General features: G+C 39.6%; 1 protein-coding gene across 6 annotated transcripts; it reads left to right on the top strand.

The window, feature by feature from the left end:
• Positions 1-122: 122 nt before the first annotated feature.
• Positions 123-9,968, top strand: LOC117253466 (interferon regulatory factor 4). Of its 6 annotated transcripts, none has more exons than XM_033620944.2 (9): positions 123-250; positions 466-665; positions 1,389-1,575; positions 1,884-1,960; positions 2,898-3,036; positions 3,131-3,232; positions 5,203-5,580; positions 7,107-7,219; positions 8,857-9,968. In XM_033620944.2, exons 2-9 carry the CDS (start codon positions 468-470, stop codon positions 9,016-9,018), a joined length of 1,356 nt encoding a protein of 451 aa, XP_033476835.1. In that variant the 5' UTR covers positions 123-250; positions 466-467; the 3' UTR covers positions 9,019-9,968. The 6 variants fall into 6 exon arrangements, with proteins under 6 accessions (XP_033476835.1, XP_078025164.1, XP_033476832.1 ...); XM_078169038.1 differs by having other exon boundaries at positions 139-250; positions 426-665; XM_033620941.2 differs by having other exon boundaries at positions 152-250; positions 406-665.
• The last annotated feature ends 6,485 nt before the right edge of the window (positions 9,969-16,453 follow it).

Genomic DNA, 16,453 nt, shown 5'->3' with positions numbered 1-16,453 from the left:
CTGGAGATCAGCTCTGTGTGAGCTCTGATAAGCTTCGCAGTAGAGAGAAAGAGAGAGAGAGAGAGAGAGAGAGAGAGAGAGAGAGAGAGAGCGGCAGCAGCAGGTGCGTCCTCCTCAGCATCCCCGGCTCTGTGTCTCCGCCCTCCCTGCTGCTCGCTATAGGCTGGAGGATTTAAGCGCGCCCGCCGTAATGATGAGGGTTCTCTGAGACTGATTGATTTCAAAACTTGACGGGTTTCGAGTTTCACAGGTAAGAGCAGTCCGATATACGCTACTAAAGCGCACATCAAGGCTAAGTTAGTCTGCGTGGGAGACCGGGGGTTTAACCTTTAGTGAGTCTTACTGAACGTGGATACACTCATCCTTTCTCTGCTAAACTTGCACTACTTTCAAAACACATATCAGCAGGTTGCACTGCATTACAGGAGCTGACTGTGGAGTTGCTGCGTGCGTGTGTTTGGACAGAGATGAACCCTGAGGTGGATTACGGAGGCTCCGGGAGCAGCGGGAACGGAAAGCTGCGCCAGTGGCTCATTGAGCAGGTGGACTGCGGCAAATATCCCGGTCTGGTGTGGGAGAACGACGAGAAGAGCATCTTCAGGATACCGTGGAAACACGCCGGGAAACAGGACTACAACCGCGATGAGGATGCCGCGCTTTTCAAGGTAAGAGACCCGCATCCTCCTCCACCGATCATCCAGACAATAAAAGTGACTTTCACAATAAAAGTAGGGAAACAGGTATGCAAACTGACAAAAAGCATAATTTCAAATGCTTTTAAAGCCTCACAAAGACTTTAAATAGGCTAATACAAGGGGAAATTATGAAAAATAATAGACTTTATAATTATGATGCCTAAGTAAAATTTATATAATTTTTTTTAAGTTTTTAAGGTTTTATGCTGTAGGCTATTTCGCATTTAATATTTTATTTTATTTTAATTTTTTTTACAGAAAGCATTTTGCAGTGTATTTCTGTATGAAATGTCTTACAACGTTTCTTTTTATCATTTATAGTTTGCAAGTTTGTTATCTGGTTTATTAAATGTCAGAAAATAGTTAAAGATGTTCCACACAAGTTTCCAGACAAAAATATGTCTTCTTTAAAATGCTTGTTATGTCTAAACCCTGAGATATTCAGTTTACTGTCATATGAGATCATGAAAAACAAGAGATCCTCACTTTTGAGACATAAATACTGCTGATTAATTTTATGTTAATTCATCACTCAATTAATTGACTCATAGTTGTAGCTCTCTACATAAATAAAGTTTCCTTTTCTTGAGAGGGCATTCACTGGCTCTGAAATACATACAGGAGTCTCATCCTCTCACGTTAAACTTCAGAGGGTCTTTTTAATGAAAAGTTCTACCGGTGACCTGTCTGCAGGCCTGGGCGCTGTTTAAAGGCAAGTTTCGGGAGGGGATTGACAAACCAGACCCACCGACCTGGAAGACTCGCCTCCGCTGCGCCCTCAACAAGAGCAATGACTTTGAGGAGCTTGTGGAGAGAAGCCAGCTGGACATCTCAGACCCGTACAAAGTGTACCGCATCATCCCCGAGGGTGCCAAGAAAAGTCAGTCCCACCTAAAACACACATCAAACAATACAGCTTTTAAACTGCTGATTTAGCTCAGCACATGTCAAATGACATGCAGCATAAAGATTGGTGAACTTTTTTGACATGTATGATTTAATGTGCCGTTAAGATAAGAGCTGGAAATTCTCTTCAGTGACTGATAAAGGTCAGTGACTCCTCAGTGCAGTGATAAACTTTTGAAGAGTTGAGAAGGCAAACAACCACTGAAGGTCATACTGCATGATGTCAACAGATGACTTATTGTACATGTGTTTAGAGTTTTTTCTTTTCTGTCCCCCGTATAGGACCTCGACAGGAGGACAGCCCTCTGAGTCCAATGAGCTATCAGGTGCACTCCCCCTATCCTGCCCTGCAGACCCAGGTGATTTTCATACACATGGAAATGAGTTTGTTTCACAGAGAGAGAGAGAGAGAGAGAGAGAGAGAGGGAGGGAGGTCTGACGTGCAACAGACACAGTGGATAAGAAAGCTTACTGTGCATGCATGAATGACCTCAGATGCACCAGATGACAGGTCACAGGTTCATGAGTTGCATCCCAAAGTCTAACTGATGCAAGTGTTGTTGGCAATGCTGAAATTATAAGAACAGCATCACACAGGACATGAAAGTGTCTTATTTGTCTATTTTTATTTTTTTTTCAATTTGAGGTTGTGCAAATAATTTAAACACTCAGTAACAGGTGTTTTTAATTTGTGGCTTCAGTATGTTATGTATGTTTATGCCAGGGCTAACCAGGAGTTCAGAATTAATTTTGTGGCTAGTCACCAAAAAAATTTAATTTGAATTTTTAATCATACGTTTAACTCTAAAACAACGCTTTTGTAAATTGTAGCTCCCAAATGTGGTACAGAGCTGTACTGCACACTGTCAGACATATTATACTGCAGGATAATTAATACGTTCCTTTAATTAATTTAATTATTATTTTTAGTTATTTTCTTTTTTTGTCTAAAAATATTCAAAATTTATCAGAGACTCTAAAAAAGATACCACATTCAGCTTTGAATAAAGAACATTGTGTGTAACTGCAGAATTTAAGTTACTAACAAAGACTATCAATTACTATCATTTAATCCTGCTGTGGAGCTCCCTTAATGCTTTTGAAAAGAGGATTTTATGAGACAGCATGAAAACTCCCCGATCACAAGAGTCTTGTTAATTAATGTTTTCAAAAAATCATTAAAAAAATAGTTATATGATTATATTTACAAGTTCAATTTGTGAGCTGTAGCATACAGCTGTTCAGTACAGTACAGTCAGATTATGTTAATTTTGCATGTTGTGTGTGTGTGTGTAGATGCCACAGTACATGCCCACACTAGATTGTAATTGGAGAGATTACTGTCAGGACCAGGCCTCCCTGCCCGAGCTGCCCTTCACTCAGTGTCCCTGTCCCCCTCGCAGCCTGCCATGGCAGGGCCCATCCATGGAGAATGGTACAGTATTTAATATTCAATGTAAGCATCAGCATCCGAGGCAGTGCCTCTCTGTGCTTGTGTTGAGCTCTCGTCTGTCCGTCTATGTGTGCAGGATACCAGCTCAGAGCCTCCATTTACTCGTATGGTCCTGCTGACAGCCAGCCCTCGCCTTTCACACTGGACGCCAGCATCAGATCAGCGGAGGCGCTCTCAGGTAGACACTTTCGTTTCCCTTTTTTCTCTCTGCACGCTATGAAATGAGAAGGAGGGGGGTACTGTTAGACCCGGTGACGTCCTCAACTGAGCATTAGATGTGATTTCAGTGTGGTTTCAGATCCTATTTAGGAAATACCTGGAAATATCATAATATGTAATATATGTTCAAGAATGGGCCTTGTTTATGGTCATATACAGAGATATAGTTAAAATGCAGACAACTCTTTAGGTTTAACTTCTAAACTATGTAGTCTGATTTTAGACTTCATCCATTTAGACATCTGTAAAAAGGCTTGGACAACACTGCTTTGATATTAGGTTAATGCAACTGCAATGTTTTCCCAGTGTTTAAAAATACGTTGATTGGCTTAATGAGGGTGCAAAAATTAAATGGAAAAAAAAAATAAATAAAAAGAAACAATCAGGAATATTTTCAGTTCTTACATGTACTGTATGATTCAGTATAACCATTCCCATCAATGCCATGGGCTGGTGTTACTGCACACTACCTGCCCAATATCACAGCCAGGGATATGTGGTGGCTGTGTATCTGTCTGTCTGTCTGCCCCCTAGTGGCCAGAAATGAATGAATGCAGCTTTAATAAAGTTTAGCGAAAAGGCATTAAGACAATACCATAAGCCTGATGGAGGCACCATATTAAACTAGGTTAAGGTCAAAGTATTTTGATGATACTTCAGATGTGGCTGGTCTAACGTCATTGAAATTTACAGAGATGACATATTTTGTGTTTTTTTGGCAATTTAAAACGCTGGACTGATGAAGGCACTGCAATTTAACTTTGAAGGGGATCTACTATCAAACAGTGCCAAAGTTTCAAATAACGAGGTAAACGTATGTAAATGTAATCCCTGTGGGCAAAAACCTCACGCCTCAGACTGTTCTGACTGACTGTACTCGGTTTTCAAATTTTTTTTTCTACTTTCGAGACAAGCTTACGTCAAATTGCGATGGATGTCTTTATATGGTCATCTACTTCAAGCACGCTACTGCAAGTCTTTATATTAGATACACTGCTACTACTGCTAGTACTTGCTACATGTAGCTACATGCTAACATCAGGGAAACATGTAACCTTGGTTGCTGAAGATCTGGTTGTGAAGATTTGGTCTAGAAACTCTAATTAGCTATTTTTATTTTTTACATTACAAAGTGCCACTATGGAAGACCCAGTAATGCTGACCAATCTGAGCAGACTGTGCTTTTTTTAGGAGGGGGTCTTAAAGAGACAGGTGCTAAAACGGAGCATTTCAGAAAGAGAGTAAATACAAGTGTTCCAGTACAGATAGTATAAGGAAAACAAAATGTTTTTTTTTTTTTACATTAAAGCATGTAAACATGTTCCAGTAGAAACCCAGAATACCAGCAAGAACCTGAAAATGAGCATAATAGGTCCTCTTTAACATGTCATAGTTTGAAGTCTGACACAAATCTTGTAACACAGATCAAGCAGAGTCTGAATACTATAGCTCCACCCACCTGATGCCACGCCCACACAAGCATTCACACACAGTCTAATTTGTATAATGTTACTGTTTAACTGTTTGCTGCTATTGACCAGAGAACTTAAGATAACCTTATACTTTGGTGTCATACAGGCCAATAAAATAATTTTTCACATGGAAAAAGTTTCCAACTTTGCGACCTACATCTTCATTTACAACTTACAGTATTACCACCTACCAATAATAACTGAAGCCCTAACAGTTGGCAAATTTAACAAGTCTAAAGCTAGACTGTGAATGCCCATGTGTGATCACTGAGCTGGGAGTAAACCACGTTATAGCAGAAACTAGGATCATTACATAAAATCACTTTAGACTTTAGCGGGGTTGGAGCAAGTCCTAAAATAAAGGAGCTTGAACCAGCAATGGTCTGTAGTTGTTTTTTTTTTGTTGTTGTTGTGGTTATTTTTTACCTCAACCAATGTCCTCTTTTCCTTCAATCAGACTTCCGCCTGCATGTGTCTGTATATTTCGGGGACACTCTGGTGAGGGAGGTGACAACCTCCAGTCCAGAGGGGTGCCACATTACTCCCTGCTCCCCAGAGGAGAAGCACTATCTGCCGCCCGGGGGTCCCGAGGTGGTCCCCCTGCCTGTGGATGGTCTCTCAGCCCAGAGGAGGGCAGAGGAGTGTCCCCCGAGCCCAACATCCACCCTGGAGAGGGGAGTGTTACTGTGGATGGGTCCTGACGGACTCTACGCTCGGAGGTTGTGTCAGGGCAGAGTGTACTGGCATGGAGGACTGTCCCAGTATGGAGACAAGCCCAACAAACTGGAGAGAGAGGTCCCCTGTAAACTCCTTCATACGCAGGACTTCCTGACAGGTGAGAAAGCAGGAGAGGGCTCAAACTCATTTCATAATCATTTAATCTGGACAAGATATTTGATTTACAATGATATTAAATGACAAATATTTAAATTTTATATGCTGGAACCAGCAAAAGTTTAGCATCAGGGCCCAGTCCACACTGATGCGGATAGTTTTGAAAACAGGGTTTTTCCCTCCTTCCTTTTTAAAGAAATTCCTGTCCACACAAGCTAATCTGTCTATAAAAATGGAAAACACAAATGAAGCATTGTCAAGAGCATGCCAAACCAACAGGCGGCGATGTCATGATAACTATAAAACCACACAATGAAGAAGAACAACACTGACCAATCAGAAGCATGAAAAAAGCTATTACTGGAAGGCTACCTGGAGCAGTGACCTCCATAGTGCCTTCTGACGCCTCTTCCTCAATATAGTGGAAGAGTAACTGTACATGTATGTGTAAACATGTAAAAAAAACTCTGACGTCTAAAGCCAAAAACTGTATTTTACAAAAAAACTGTTGTCAGTTATGTAAAACAGAGTTTGCGTGTAGATAAAAGGCCAAAACACAGAAAAAGCTGTTTACAAATACACTCATGTACATGTAGACAACGAAAAACAACGTATTATCATATAGGCCTGTCAATTAGTTTTCTTCAAAATTGTGTACAACTGTTGTACAACTCCATTTTTTAGTCATCAACTAATATGAAAATGTCAAGAAATTGTACAAATTGAGGGAGGACATATGTCCTTTCTGCCAGCTGGTTTTGTTAGGAAAAAGAGTTGCAACTTAAGAAACAGGTTAGTTTGTTGTTCTTCAGTGCAGCAGAACATTTTTTCATCCAAACAGTTGGAAGAATCTTTGAGGATTCTGGAAATACCTTCAGACAAACAGGAAGTGTTGTTAAACACCTATATGAGTTTTTCAAAGTTTATTTTTTGGAAAGTTGGATGCTTAGCTCTGTGACTGAAATCTAATCTTGAATTTGCCCCCCTGGGGGATCAATAAAGTATATCAATAATGGCAATACATTAACCTATGTAAGTAGCACAAACTAGGGCAAGTGCTAAAGTTACGGTAAGTCAGCAGTGCAGATTTGAATTCTTTAAAAGTGAAGTTTGTCTGATAAAAACTACAGCTCATTTACTGTAAGCCCCTTTAGATGAAAGCCATCTAAAAACAAAACTTAAGAGAAATAAATCCCCCCAAAAGTTAGTATTACTGTGTGTCAACCACTGTGGTAGACAAATTCTTTAAATTAGTATTTCATGATGAGGCAACAGTCACATGACTTATTCACAGCCACATCATCCCGCCCACTTGCTAAGCCAGCCCCAGCTGTGTAAAAGAAAAAAAAATTGACAGCTAATTGTATTTGCATACATGGTGTGACCAGGACTTTCCATTCGAATCGCCCCAAAGGTCATACCACTTCAAGAGAAATTCTGCTGAATTCATTTGAATCTACCCGTTCACTTGTATTTTAGATATCAAAGCTGATGATGGTTTGTTCTCATCTCTTTCCTGACTATCAGAGATCCAGAGTTATGGCCTCCATGGTCGGCCGCTGCCTCGTTTCCAGGTCCTGCTGAGTTTTGGAGACGAGTGTCTGGACCCGCAGAGACAAAGGCGGACACTTACAGTCCAGGTGAATGTTGACACTATAATACTAGCTGCTGTAATTATATTAAAGTACTGTTTAATTAGCCCAGGCCTCATATTTCCTCATAGCACTTCCTCAGACATTCACATTAGTTCATGTTTTTTCATTTTGAACTTTTAAAATGTGCTTTGAAAAGTGAAAAATGGGATTTGAAAGTTAAATCAAAAGATTTGGAAGTTTGTTAGAACTTTTTTTATAGTCATAATGTTTAAAAACTTAAAATCCAGTTTCTGAACGAGTTTTGCAGAAATTCAGCAAAAGCCCAGTTTCAGATCTCAGAATCACTGCACACATCTGTAACTGTTCTTTTCATTGATTTCAAGTGAAAATCAAAGAAGAATTTTTTTCTGATTAGTTAACTTGGTAAGATCCAAAACTCACAGAAAGAAACCCAAGAAGTGGAGTTTCAACCAATTGTGCTCCAGCCTTTCTTGGCCATTAAGTGTTACTGATACAGCCTGATAATCAGACTGAATTATCAGTTTGCTTTTATTTAATTTTTCAGTCTAACATCATTAGCCGATTTCTATAACTATTCAGGGTATTGTTGCATTTCATTAGAGCATGTTAGATTTACCCATAGTTCCTATTTCAGATCTTCTCCCTTTTAAAAAGCTGTGAGAGCGCATTCTAAGCAATGTAACAAGTGACGAATCTCTGCTTGGGTAACCTGACACAGCGAGACCATATCTCAAATGCAATTAGTCTGAAACCTCTCAGTTCATTTTTGATTTCCAAGGGACGTTATCAACAGCCATAGACCAAAATGCCTCTGGATGCAGTTTGATAGATCTACAACTAAGCAGAGCAACTACACATGACGTATTGCTGAGGGACGGTATCATGTAAACAGACTACAGAGTGCAAAAATGAGCTCTGATGATGTGTAACAATATGTCTGTAAACGAGCATTGCTGTTTCTGCCATCAGAATTTGAAAATTGTACTTCAACAGAAAGTTTCACATCAGCTGTTGGCGTCTTGTTTGTTTTCAAGAATGCCTAAACCATGTCCTCTTTACTAAGTTAGGTATATGTTTGCATGGGTTCACCGGCGTAAGCCAAAAATGATGATAGCCCGTATTTTGCGAAAAGCACAAGGCTCCGCAAGTTGTAAGTCATCGACATCATTTAAAACACGCCCATATTAGATAAATGGTTATGATTTGCCTGACCGCAGCCAGGTCGACTGGAAATTCTTATATTCTTATATTGGAATCTGTATTTAGACAAAAAATCTTTACTTAAAGTCCACTTACTAGTTTCACCCCAGAACTTTCAACCATCCACCTTAATGGTTGGAGTTAGTTCATCTGCCTACAATAATGGGTTCCACTATCTCCAGGACCGAGATTTAGATTGAAAGCTCTAGAAAGTTCAAAGTTATGAAACACTTCTTAAATTATGAAAAGAAAGCAGCTCTTTTAGACTTTGTGTTATTTTTACACTTTCAAATCCTATTTTTCACTTCTCAAACCATAACCTTTCAAAACTTTCTTTTCAGGGTGTCAAATATTGGTCTGGATATTTTGATAGTAATGTGAGCTCATAGAAACTATCTGCAGTGGAAAATGGTGCAAGTTTAGAGCCTTTCACTGACCCATATGACGTTCCTGTGTTTCAGGTGGAGCCACTGTTTGCCACCCAGCTCCTGTACTACGCCCAGCAGAGGGGCGGCCATTGCTACCGCAGCTACGAGCCCCTGGGAGTCATGGACCACATAAACACCTCCGAGGACTACCAGAGGACCATCACACATCACCACAGCAGCAGCCTGCAGGAGTGATCTTAATAGGTTCAAGTGACTGTTGAAAACTTCAAGATGCAGCAGTGACCTCTGACACAGGAGACCAAGGAAACTGTGAGACAAGAGGGCAAACGTGGGCAGTGTTATACATAGCTGATGGACATTTGGTGATTGTAACTGTTTGCCCTGAAGGGTTCTGTTTGTGTTTGTCAATGTGTGTGGCAGGGACAAAAGTTTCAGTGTAAAGATTTTTTCCTTACTGTATTTTTATGGCACCATGAATATATTTCATATTGACTATGCAAAGAAAACTGACAGCTTAGGTGATTGTACTGTAAAAACTGTGTGGTGAATTTTAGTTCCTTAAGGGGATAGTTAGACATTTTGGGAAATACGCCTTTTCACTTTCTTGCTGAGAGCTAGGTGAGACAGTCGATATCAATCTCATGACAGTGAACATGAAGCTGGAGCCAGGAGGTGGTTAGCTTAGCTTAGCACAAAGATTGAAAACAGGGGAAACAGCCAGCCTGGCTCTGTCTTATGATGGACAGGTGCTGGGAGGCAGATTTTTGACCTCTGGAATTAGCCAGGCAAGCGGTTTGCAGTCTTCATGCTAAGCTAAGCTAAGCTAATCATCTTTTGCCAGTATCTTTATAGTTGCAGTACATCCGTGAATTGTATGGATTTTCTCATTTAACTCTTTTTCTAAATAATATTTTGTTGCCAGACACTATCACCTCCATTTTGTAAATTATGAATGAAGTCTTGTGCCCCGCTGTGTTTGTGTGAGAAACTCTCAGGGATTTTAAATAAGCTTTTATAACTTAGTTTTGCATCGAATATTTTAATTACAAGATGTATTTTTTAAATGTATGTGTCATACAAATCAAATCTGAGAAAGACTTGGAGTGAAAGTTTTGAGCTTGTTTGCCTTGAAGGAGCACATTTCTGTAAAAAAACCAAAACAATAAATGGCTTAAGTGCAAAAAGTGACGACCCCTGTTCATAACTGCGTGAGCTCTTCGGGTAACGTCAGTACTATGTGTTCTGTGTCTGAACAGGAAGTGTGGTTCAGATGCAGGATGAGGCTGGTTAATCAAAGACTTCGTTATCACAAACAAATGTGATGACATCACGAGGGGAGGAGAGAGAAGAGGAAGAGGTTGGCCACGCTTTCCGCGCTACGCTGGAGAGAAAGCCTTCCTGGCTTCTGTTTGCAGATTAGAGTCTGTTTCCACTTCCATGGAAAACAATCACAAAAACCCACAAATATATTTGTCACTGCCATGAAAGAATTTACAAGAAGAGCAGGGAAGATGTCATCACTTGATAAGGCTGCCTGTGAAAAACAACTGAGACGGTTTTCTTTGAAAGCCACTGACTAATGCCTTTTCAACATTTAATATGATCCCTACCACAGACTTTGGAAACAGTATATCACAGTTCCAACTAATGATTATTTTCATTCTCGATTAATGATTTCACTATGGTGTTAATTACCAGATTTATTGTTAAATCAAGAAGTGTAAGAACATAGTAAAGACTATCTTAACTTCTCAGGTCTCTAAGGTGACATCTTCATATTGCTTGTGTTTTCTCAAAAACTCATAGCTACCACATTTGTTACGACATAAACCACATAAATAGAAAATTATATAGAGAATATTGCCAACATTATCCTTTAAATTTTAAGACATTAAAGACATTTCTGTCAATAAACATGATAATTAACCAATGGTGATGCCTTCAGATATCTGAAAAAATGTCCTGATCTTTTGTGGAACATAACATCATTTAGTGGGAGATACTGGCAGAAATGAAATATAAATATATTTTCTTCAGTGTATCATCACCTGAAAAAAAGAATTGTAGTGTTTTTGTTACCTTAGAATGAGCCGTTTATATCTACTTAGGGAGCGGGTCCTTGTTTATAGACATTGCCATGTTACACCACGTGTCTACAGCCGCCCACAACAGACAAACCAAACATTAAGCCATTTATGTTTTCACTTTGGCCACTGTAGTTAGAAGCCCCTCCATAAAGAGCAGCATCAGAAAAACACTGATTTGTGACATGAAAAAAGAGACAATGGGTGAGCACACATTAAAAGGACTGGGCCAGTGGCTCGTCTTCAACATGCTAAACAGCTTCAGAGAAACAGTGTTAAGTTTTTAACACCTGGTCCGTTTGTACAAAGTGAACCTTGAAAGCAAAGGAACTTTCACTTTGTCTTAATTTTGGTGGCCCCTAAGAACAAAAGCAGTAGTGTTTCCACGGGCACTACCACCTCGTGTCATAAAGGATCTGGTAAGCACTGTAGTTGTTTTGGATGTCAGTAGAAAAAAAAAAGAAACAGCTTATTTTAATACAAAATAACTTTTTTTTAAACACAGCTGTTTGCAGGATACATAGCGATGAGCTAATGTATCAATTTCTGCGTATGTACAATTCATAACTGTAATGTAACTGGTGAAACAAAGTAATCTTTGTCTTAGGCACCAATGTAAAATTTTTATTCGTATTTCTACATCATATCAATATACATCATACAGTGAATACAATGCTCAAAATATATACCTGTCTTGGAGGAACAGGGCCAAACAGAATTAGTTTTGAATCCTTTTACATTATTGAATGACCAACCATGGTTGACTCATGTTTTCGCCTTTGCTCTGTCACTTTTTCCAATTCTTTTCTTTTCCTGCCACAGTATCAGCCATAACCACAAATATAGCATCAAAAAACCTCCTTTAAACTGTCTGATGTAGTACTGCAAAACTGCAAAACTTTTCCTAGAAAAATGTAAACACAGACTCTATTGGCCTCCATGCTTTAAATTGTTTCATCTCCTTTGGCAAGGAATCAGAGCCGGGGACAGACGTTAAGAATAACTATACATAAATAGACAGCATTCTTGTTGATGACCTGCTTTGCTTATGTGGTGGTTAGCACTGTCGCCTCACAGCAAGAGAGTTCTTGGCTCGATCCCTTCTGTGCAGAGTTTGCATATTCTCCCCGTGTCAGTGTGGGTTTTCTCTGGGTACTCCAGCTTCCTCCCACAATCCAAAGACATGCAGGTTGGGGATTTAATTGCTGACTTTAAATTGGCCGGTGTGAATGTGAGTGTGAATGGTTGTGTGTCTCTATGTGTCAGCCCTGCGATAGTCTGGCGACCTGTCCAGGGTGTACCCTGCCTCTCGCCCAATGTCAGCTGTTTTTGTACGGGGTGGCACGGTGGTGTGGTGGTTAGCACTTTCGCCTCACGGTTCGATCCCGGGTGTGGGAGCCCTTCTGTGCGGAGTTTGCATGTTCTCCCCGTGTCAGCGTGGGTTCTCTCCGGGCACTCCGGCTTCCTCCCACAGTCCAAAGACATGCAGATTGGGGACTAGGTTAATTGATAACTCTAAATTGTCCGTAGGTGTGAATGGGAGCGTGAATGGTTGTTTGTCTCTATGTGTCAGCCCTGCGATAGTCTGGCAACCTGTCCAGGGTGTACCCTGCCTCTTGCCCAATGTCAGCTGGGATAGGCTCCAGACCCCCCCCCCGCGACCCTCAAGAGGATGAAGCCGTTAGAAGATGGATGGATGGATGTTTTTGTACATTTCAAATGCACAGAACGTTAGATATTAACCTCATTAATTTGGAATTGCTCACTACTTATTACATTTTACAGGTAAGACAATAAAAATGATTACACTTGGGTATCAGAATCATACCTGAAATATTGCACCAATATATTAGTCATTTTGTGAAATTTCCCATTTAATAAATAAACTATTACTATAAAAAACAAACTATTATGTAGCTGTAAGACAATTTAAGGGTTCATTAGGCTAATGTATTTGTTAACAACTATTACTTTTTCTATGGGCAACCATGTGTAGAGGCTGCTGTATGAACAAATAATGAATGACAATGAAGTAAAATACATCTGTGATAATGTTAAGTATGTCCTCATAGCAGAGGTTACAACTGTTGCCAAATACTGTAAATTAATAAACACTTACTTCTGCCTATGACTAAGTAATAGTGGGTTAAAAGCCCTTTATTAAATGTTTATCTGGTGTTTCTAAATGATAAATAGGGGGTTAAAGTTTTACATAAGAAAGTAAAAGAAATATGGGACAACTCCTACAAATGACGTAAGATTACAGTGTGACTTCCTGTGCGTTTCTTGCTGATCTTGTTAACTTGTTTTTCTAAGTCCAGCTGCGTCTACAACTGAAAAACAGTCAACAGTCAAGGTGAGCTCAATCTACATTTCCTCTGATGTGTCAAATTTCTCCATTCCTTTTAATTACCCACTCACGGTGAAGAAAAGTCACATCAAAGTCTGAATGTTTTTTTGCAGGTCATGTCATATGTCGCCTGAATGGAACAGAGTACTGCTGAATACAAAAAGAAATAATAAAAAAAACTCCCCCTTCTCACCTCTGTTACTGTAAACAGAGAGCGGATAAGGGTTTAGGCTTTGAACTTATTTTGTGAATGAATCCGTGGGAGGGCAGAGAGCTAAGTTTAGAACTCAGAGAATCAAAACATCTCCTGCCTGCCCTGCATGGCTTTCCCCTAAACGTAGATGGGAAACCAAGACAGAGAAAAAGTCTGAGGGACATCAGTGTAGACAATAACAGAAAGTGGTAGCTGACAGTACAGGTGGGGCTTCAAGAAGTTGAGAAGTTGACAATGAATAGGTCAACTCATGTTACAACACAAGAGCAAGTCCACCTTGTCCTTAGATAACCCCCTCGTGTCTTTGTCAGACTTTCTCATGTGATGTGTGGGCGTGTCGCCGTCTGTCTCCTCTGCCTGAGTGACTAGACCTACCACAACTATACCGCTCGCTCAAGTCCCTACACCCACAGCCATATTCACACTTTCTGTTGTCACCATCTTCCTCTGGGATCCAGTACAGCCTGTTCTGATCGCTGGCCTGAATAACTGCCTGCATCGTCCTCCACCCTGCACACACCCTGTGCTCACACCCCTCCCAGAGAGCTAGACGCTGACATGTTAGACAGTATGAGTGAACTGGTGAGCTGGTGCTCCAGAGATGAATTGCTCAAACCCGCTGGTTTGAACCGTGGTAAACACACACCAACTGTCTGCAAATATGCACTGATGCAAAATAATTCACTTGCGTGTGACAGATGGATCAGTAAGTGTAAAGACATAAGTGATCATTTTGCAGATATTTCACAGGGTTGGCCACAATGTCATTAACAACTCTGTATGCACAAAGAGGAACATACAGGGAGTATTAATATATTAAGAGTAGTTTCCATGGGTCTGTATTGGTATAATCTATAGGTATAACATGCAGGCTTTACCACAGTTTTAATGCTCCTTAACCTCAAAAACAAAGAACATTTTGCTGAGCTATATGCTAGTATGTGGACAAATGAAAATAAATTTGGACTATATAGGCAATTATTTCAAATTTTTGAATATCACAATACGACAGAATCCATCACAAGCACACCCCGGATTATGTCTTTAAATTACTATGGAGTTGAATTTATTTGACATGAACATGCTAATTCAAGGCATTTGATGAATATTATGCTGGACAATGTACAGTGATATAAGATATACTGAAACAATACATATTTTGCAAAACCATATTATTTGTGTAACAAATTAATGCATTAATTGGATTATTGCAGCACTGGAATAAGGAGATTTAAGTAAGAGATTGTAATAACCTCCACCAAGGAGATTAGGTTCTCCTTCAGTTCGTTAGCAGGAAATTGAAGACTAACTTCTAAACATTTGTTGGTAAACTTTGGTGGAAACCATAGGCCATGGGCCACAGAAAAACTGATTTGGTTTTGATGTGGATAGTAGGGTTGCAACGGTATGAGATTTCTACAGTACAATAACCGTCTCGGAAAACATTGTGGTTTCACGGTATCACGTATCACAGAATTTATATTATTATCAGTCAGAATGACCCTTAAAGGAATGAAAATGGAAAACTTAATGCTGGATAAACAAACATTCTATTACTATAATTGAAACAATTTTGTTAATGGAAATATGGTAGTACCTCCTTGAAACCGGTATATTGCTGCAACTCTAGTGGATAGTAACACCATGTGGCCTTCTTTATAGCACTTTACATTCTGATTCATTAGTCTTGAACAGTGACACGTAAAAGCAAACAAAGGATTTGTTACTTTCCAAAAACCACAGCAGCCATCAGCCAATCAGTGTGATTATGTGATTGTCTATCATTACTGTATCTGCGTACATTTTAATGAAGATCTAGATCAGTGTGACTCGTGAGGCCTTTGCAGAGGTATGCGCTCTCTAGGGCCAGTTCACTAAAAGATTGTGCAGCTCTTGCAGCCATCAACCTGCAGAAATAGGACAAGGGGAAACTGCCTGATTCTTCAAGCACCTACAAAAGGTGAAATGCACCCCTAACTGCACTGCCAAGCAAATAGTGTCTCAGTGCTCCTGTGGCAAAATTTAAATTAGGTAATTATGTTTCACACAATCCAAATCTCATTTCTCCAGTCATATGCTCAGTACTCCCCAAACACATGCTTACAAAAAAAGGACAGTAAAATGCACTCAGCTGCAAAATATGATGGTCATTTGATCTGTAATATCATTAGTGCGATATCTTTTTATGAATCTGACCTTGATACAGGGTTACAAGTGATGCACAATTTATGGTGATATCATTTGCCCCTCTGAGTCTTTTCTAAGACTCTATAAAAGACAAATATCACTCACATTACACGGTGAAAATTAAAACAATAAGATAAAAAAATACATACATATATGGTCAAAATTTCATTTACTGAGTAGTTAAGGAAGTACAGTATCTCACATAAGTGAGTACACCCCTCCCATTTTTGCAGATATTTCATTTTATCTTTTCATGGGACAACACTATAGAAATGACACTTTGATACAACTTAAAGTAGTCAGTGTACAGTTTGTATAGTAGTATAGATTTACCTTCCTCTGAAAATTACTCAAAACACAGCCATCAACATCTAAACAGCTGGCAACATAAGTGAGTTTAAGTGAGTTATGTGAGATACTGTAGAAGATGAATTGAAGTTTAAGGTGACACATTTCTTCAATATTTTATCAATATTTTTCTTCAACATTACTTTCAAAACAACAAAAAAGGAAAAGGGCCTAAAGCAAAAGTCTGGGCATCCTACCTGGTCAGTGCTTAGTAGCGCCCCCTTTGGCAAGTATCACAGCTTCTAAACGCTTTTTGTAACCAGCTCAGAGTTTTTCAGTTCTTCTTTGGGGAATTTTCACCTATTCTTCCTGCAAAGGGCTTCTAGCTCTGTGAGATTCTTGGGCTGTCTTGCATGCACTGCTCTTTTGAGGTCTATCTACGGATTTTTAATGATGTTTAGGTCGGGGGACTGTGAGGGCCATGGCAGCAGGCTTACACCTCTTGAGGTAGTCCATTGTGGATTTCATGTGTGTTTAGGATCTTTA

Source organism: Epinephelus lanceolatus, chromosome 6, assembly GCF_041903045.1.
Source record: "Epinephelus lanceolatus isolate andai-2023 chromosome 6, ASM4190304v1, whole genome shotgun sequence".
NCBI classification, from domain to species: Eukaryota; Metazoa; Chordata; class Actinopteri; order Perciformes; family Serranidae; genus Epinephelus; species Epinephelus lanceolatus.
The sequence above is the reverse complement of the archived record's forward strand: the minus strand, read 5'-3'. Positions and strand labels throughout refer to the sequence as shown.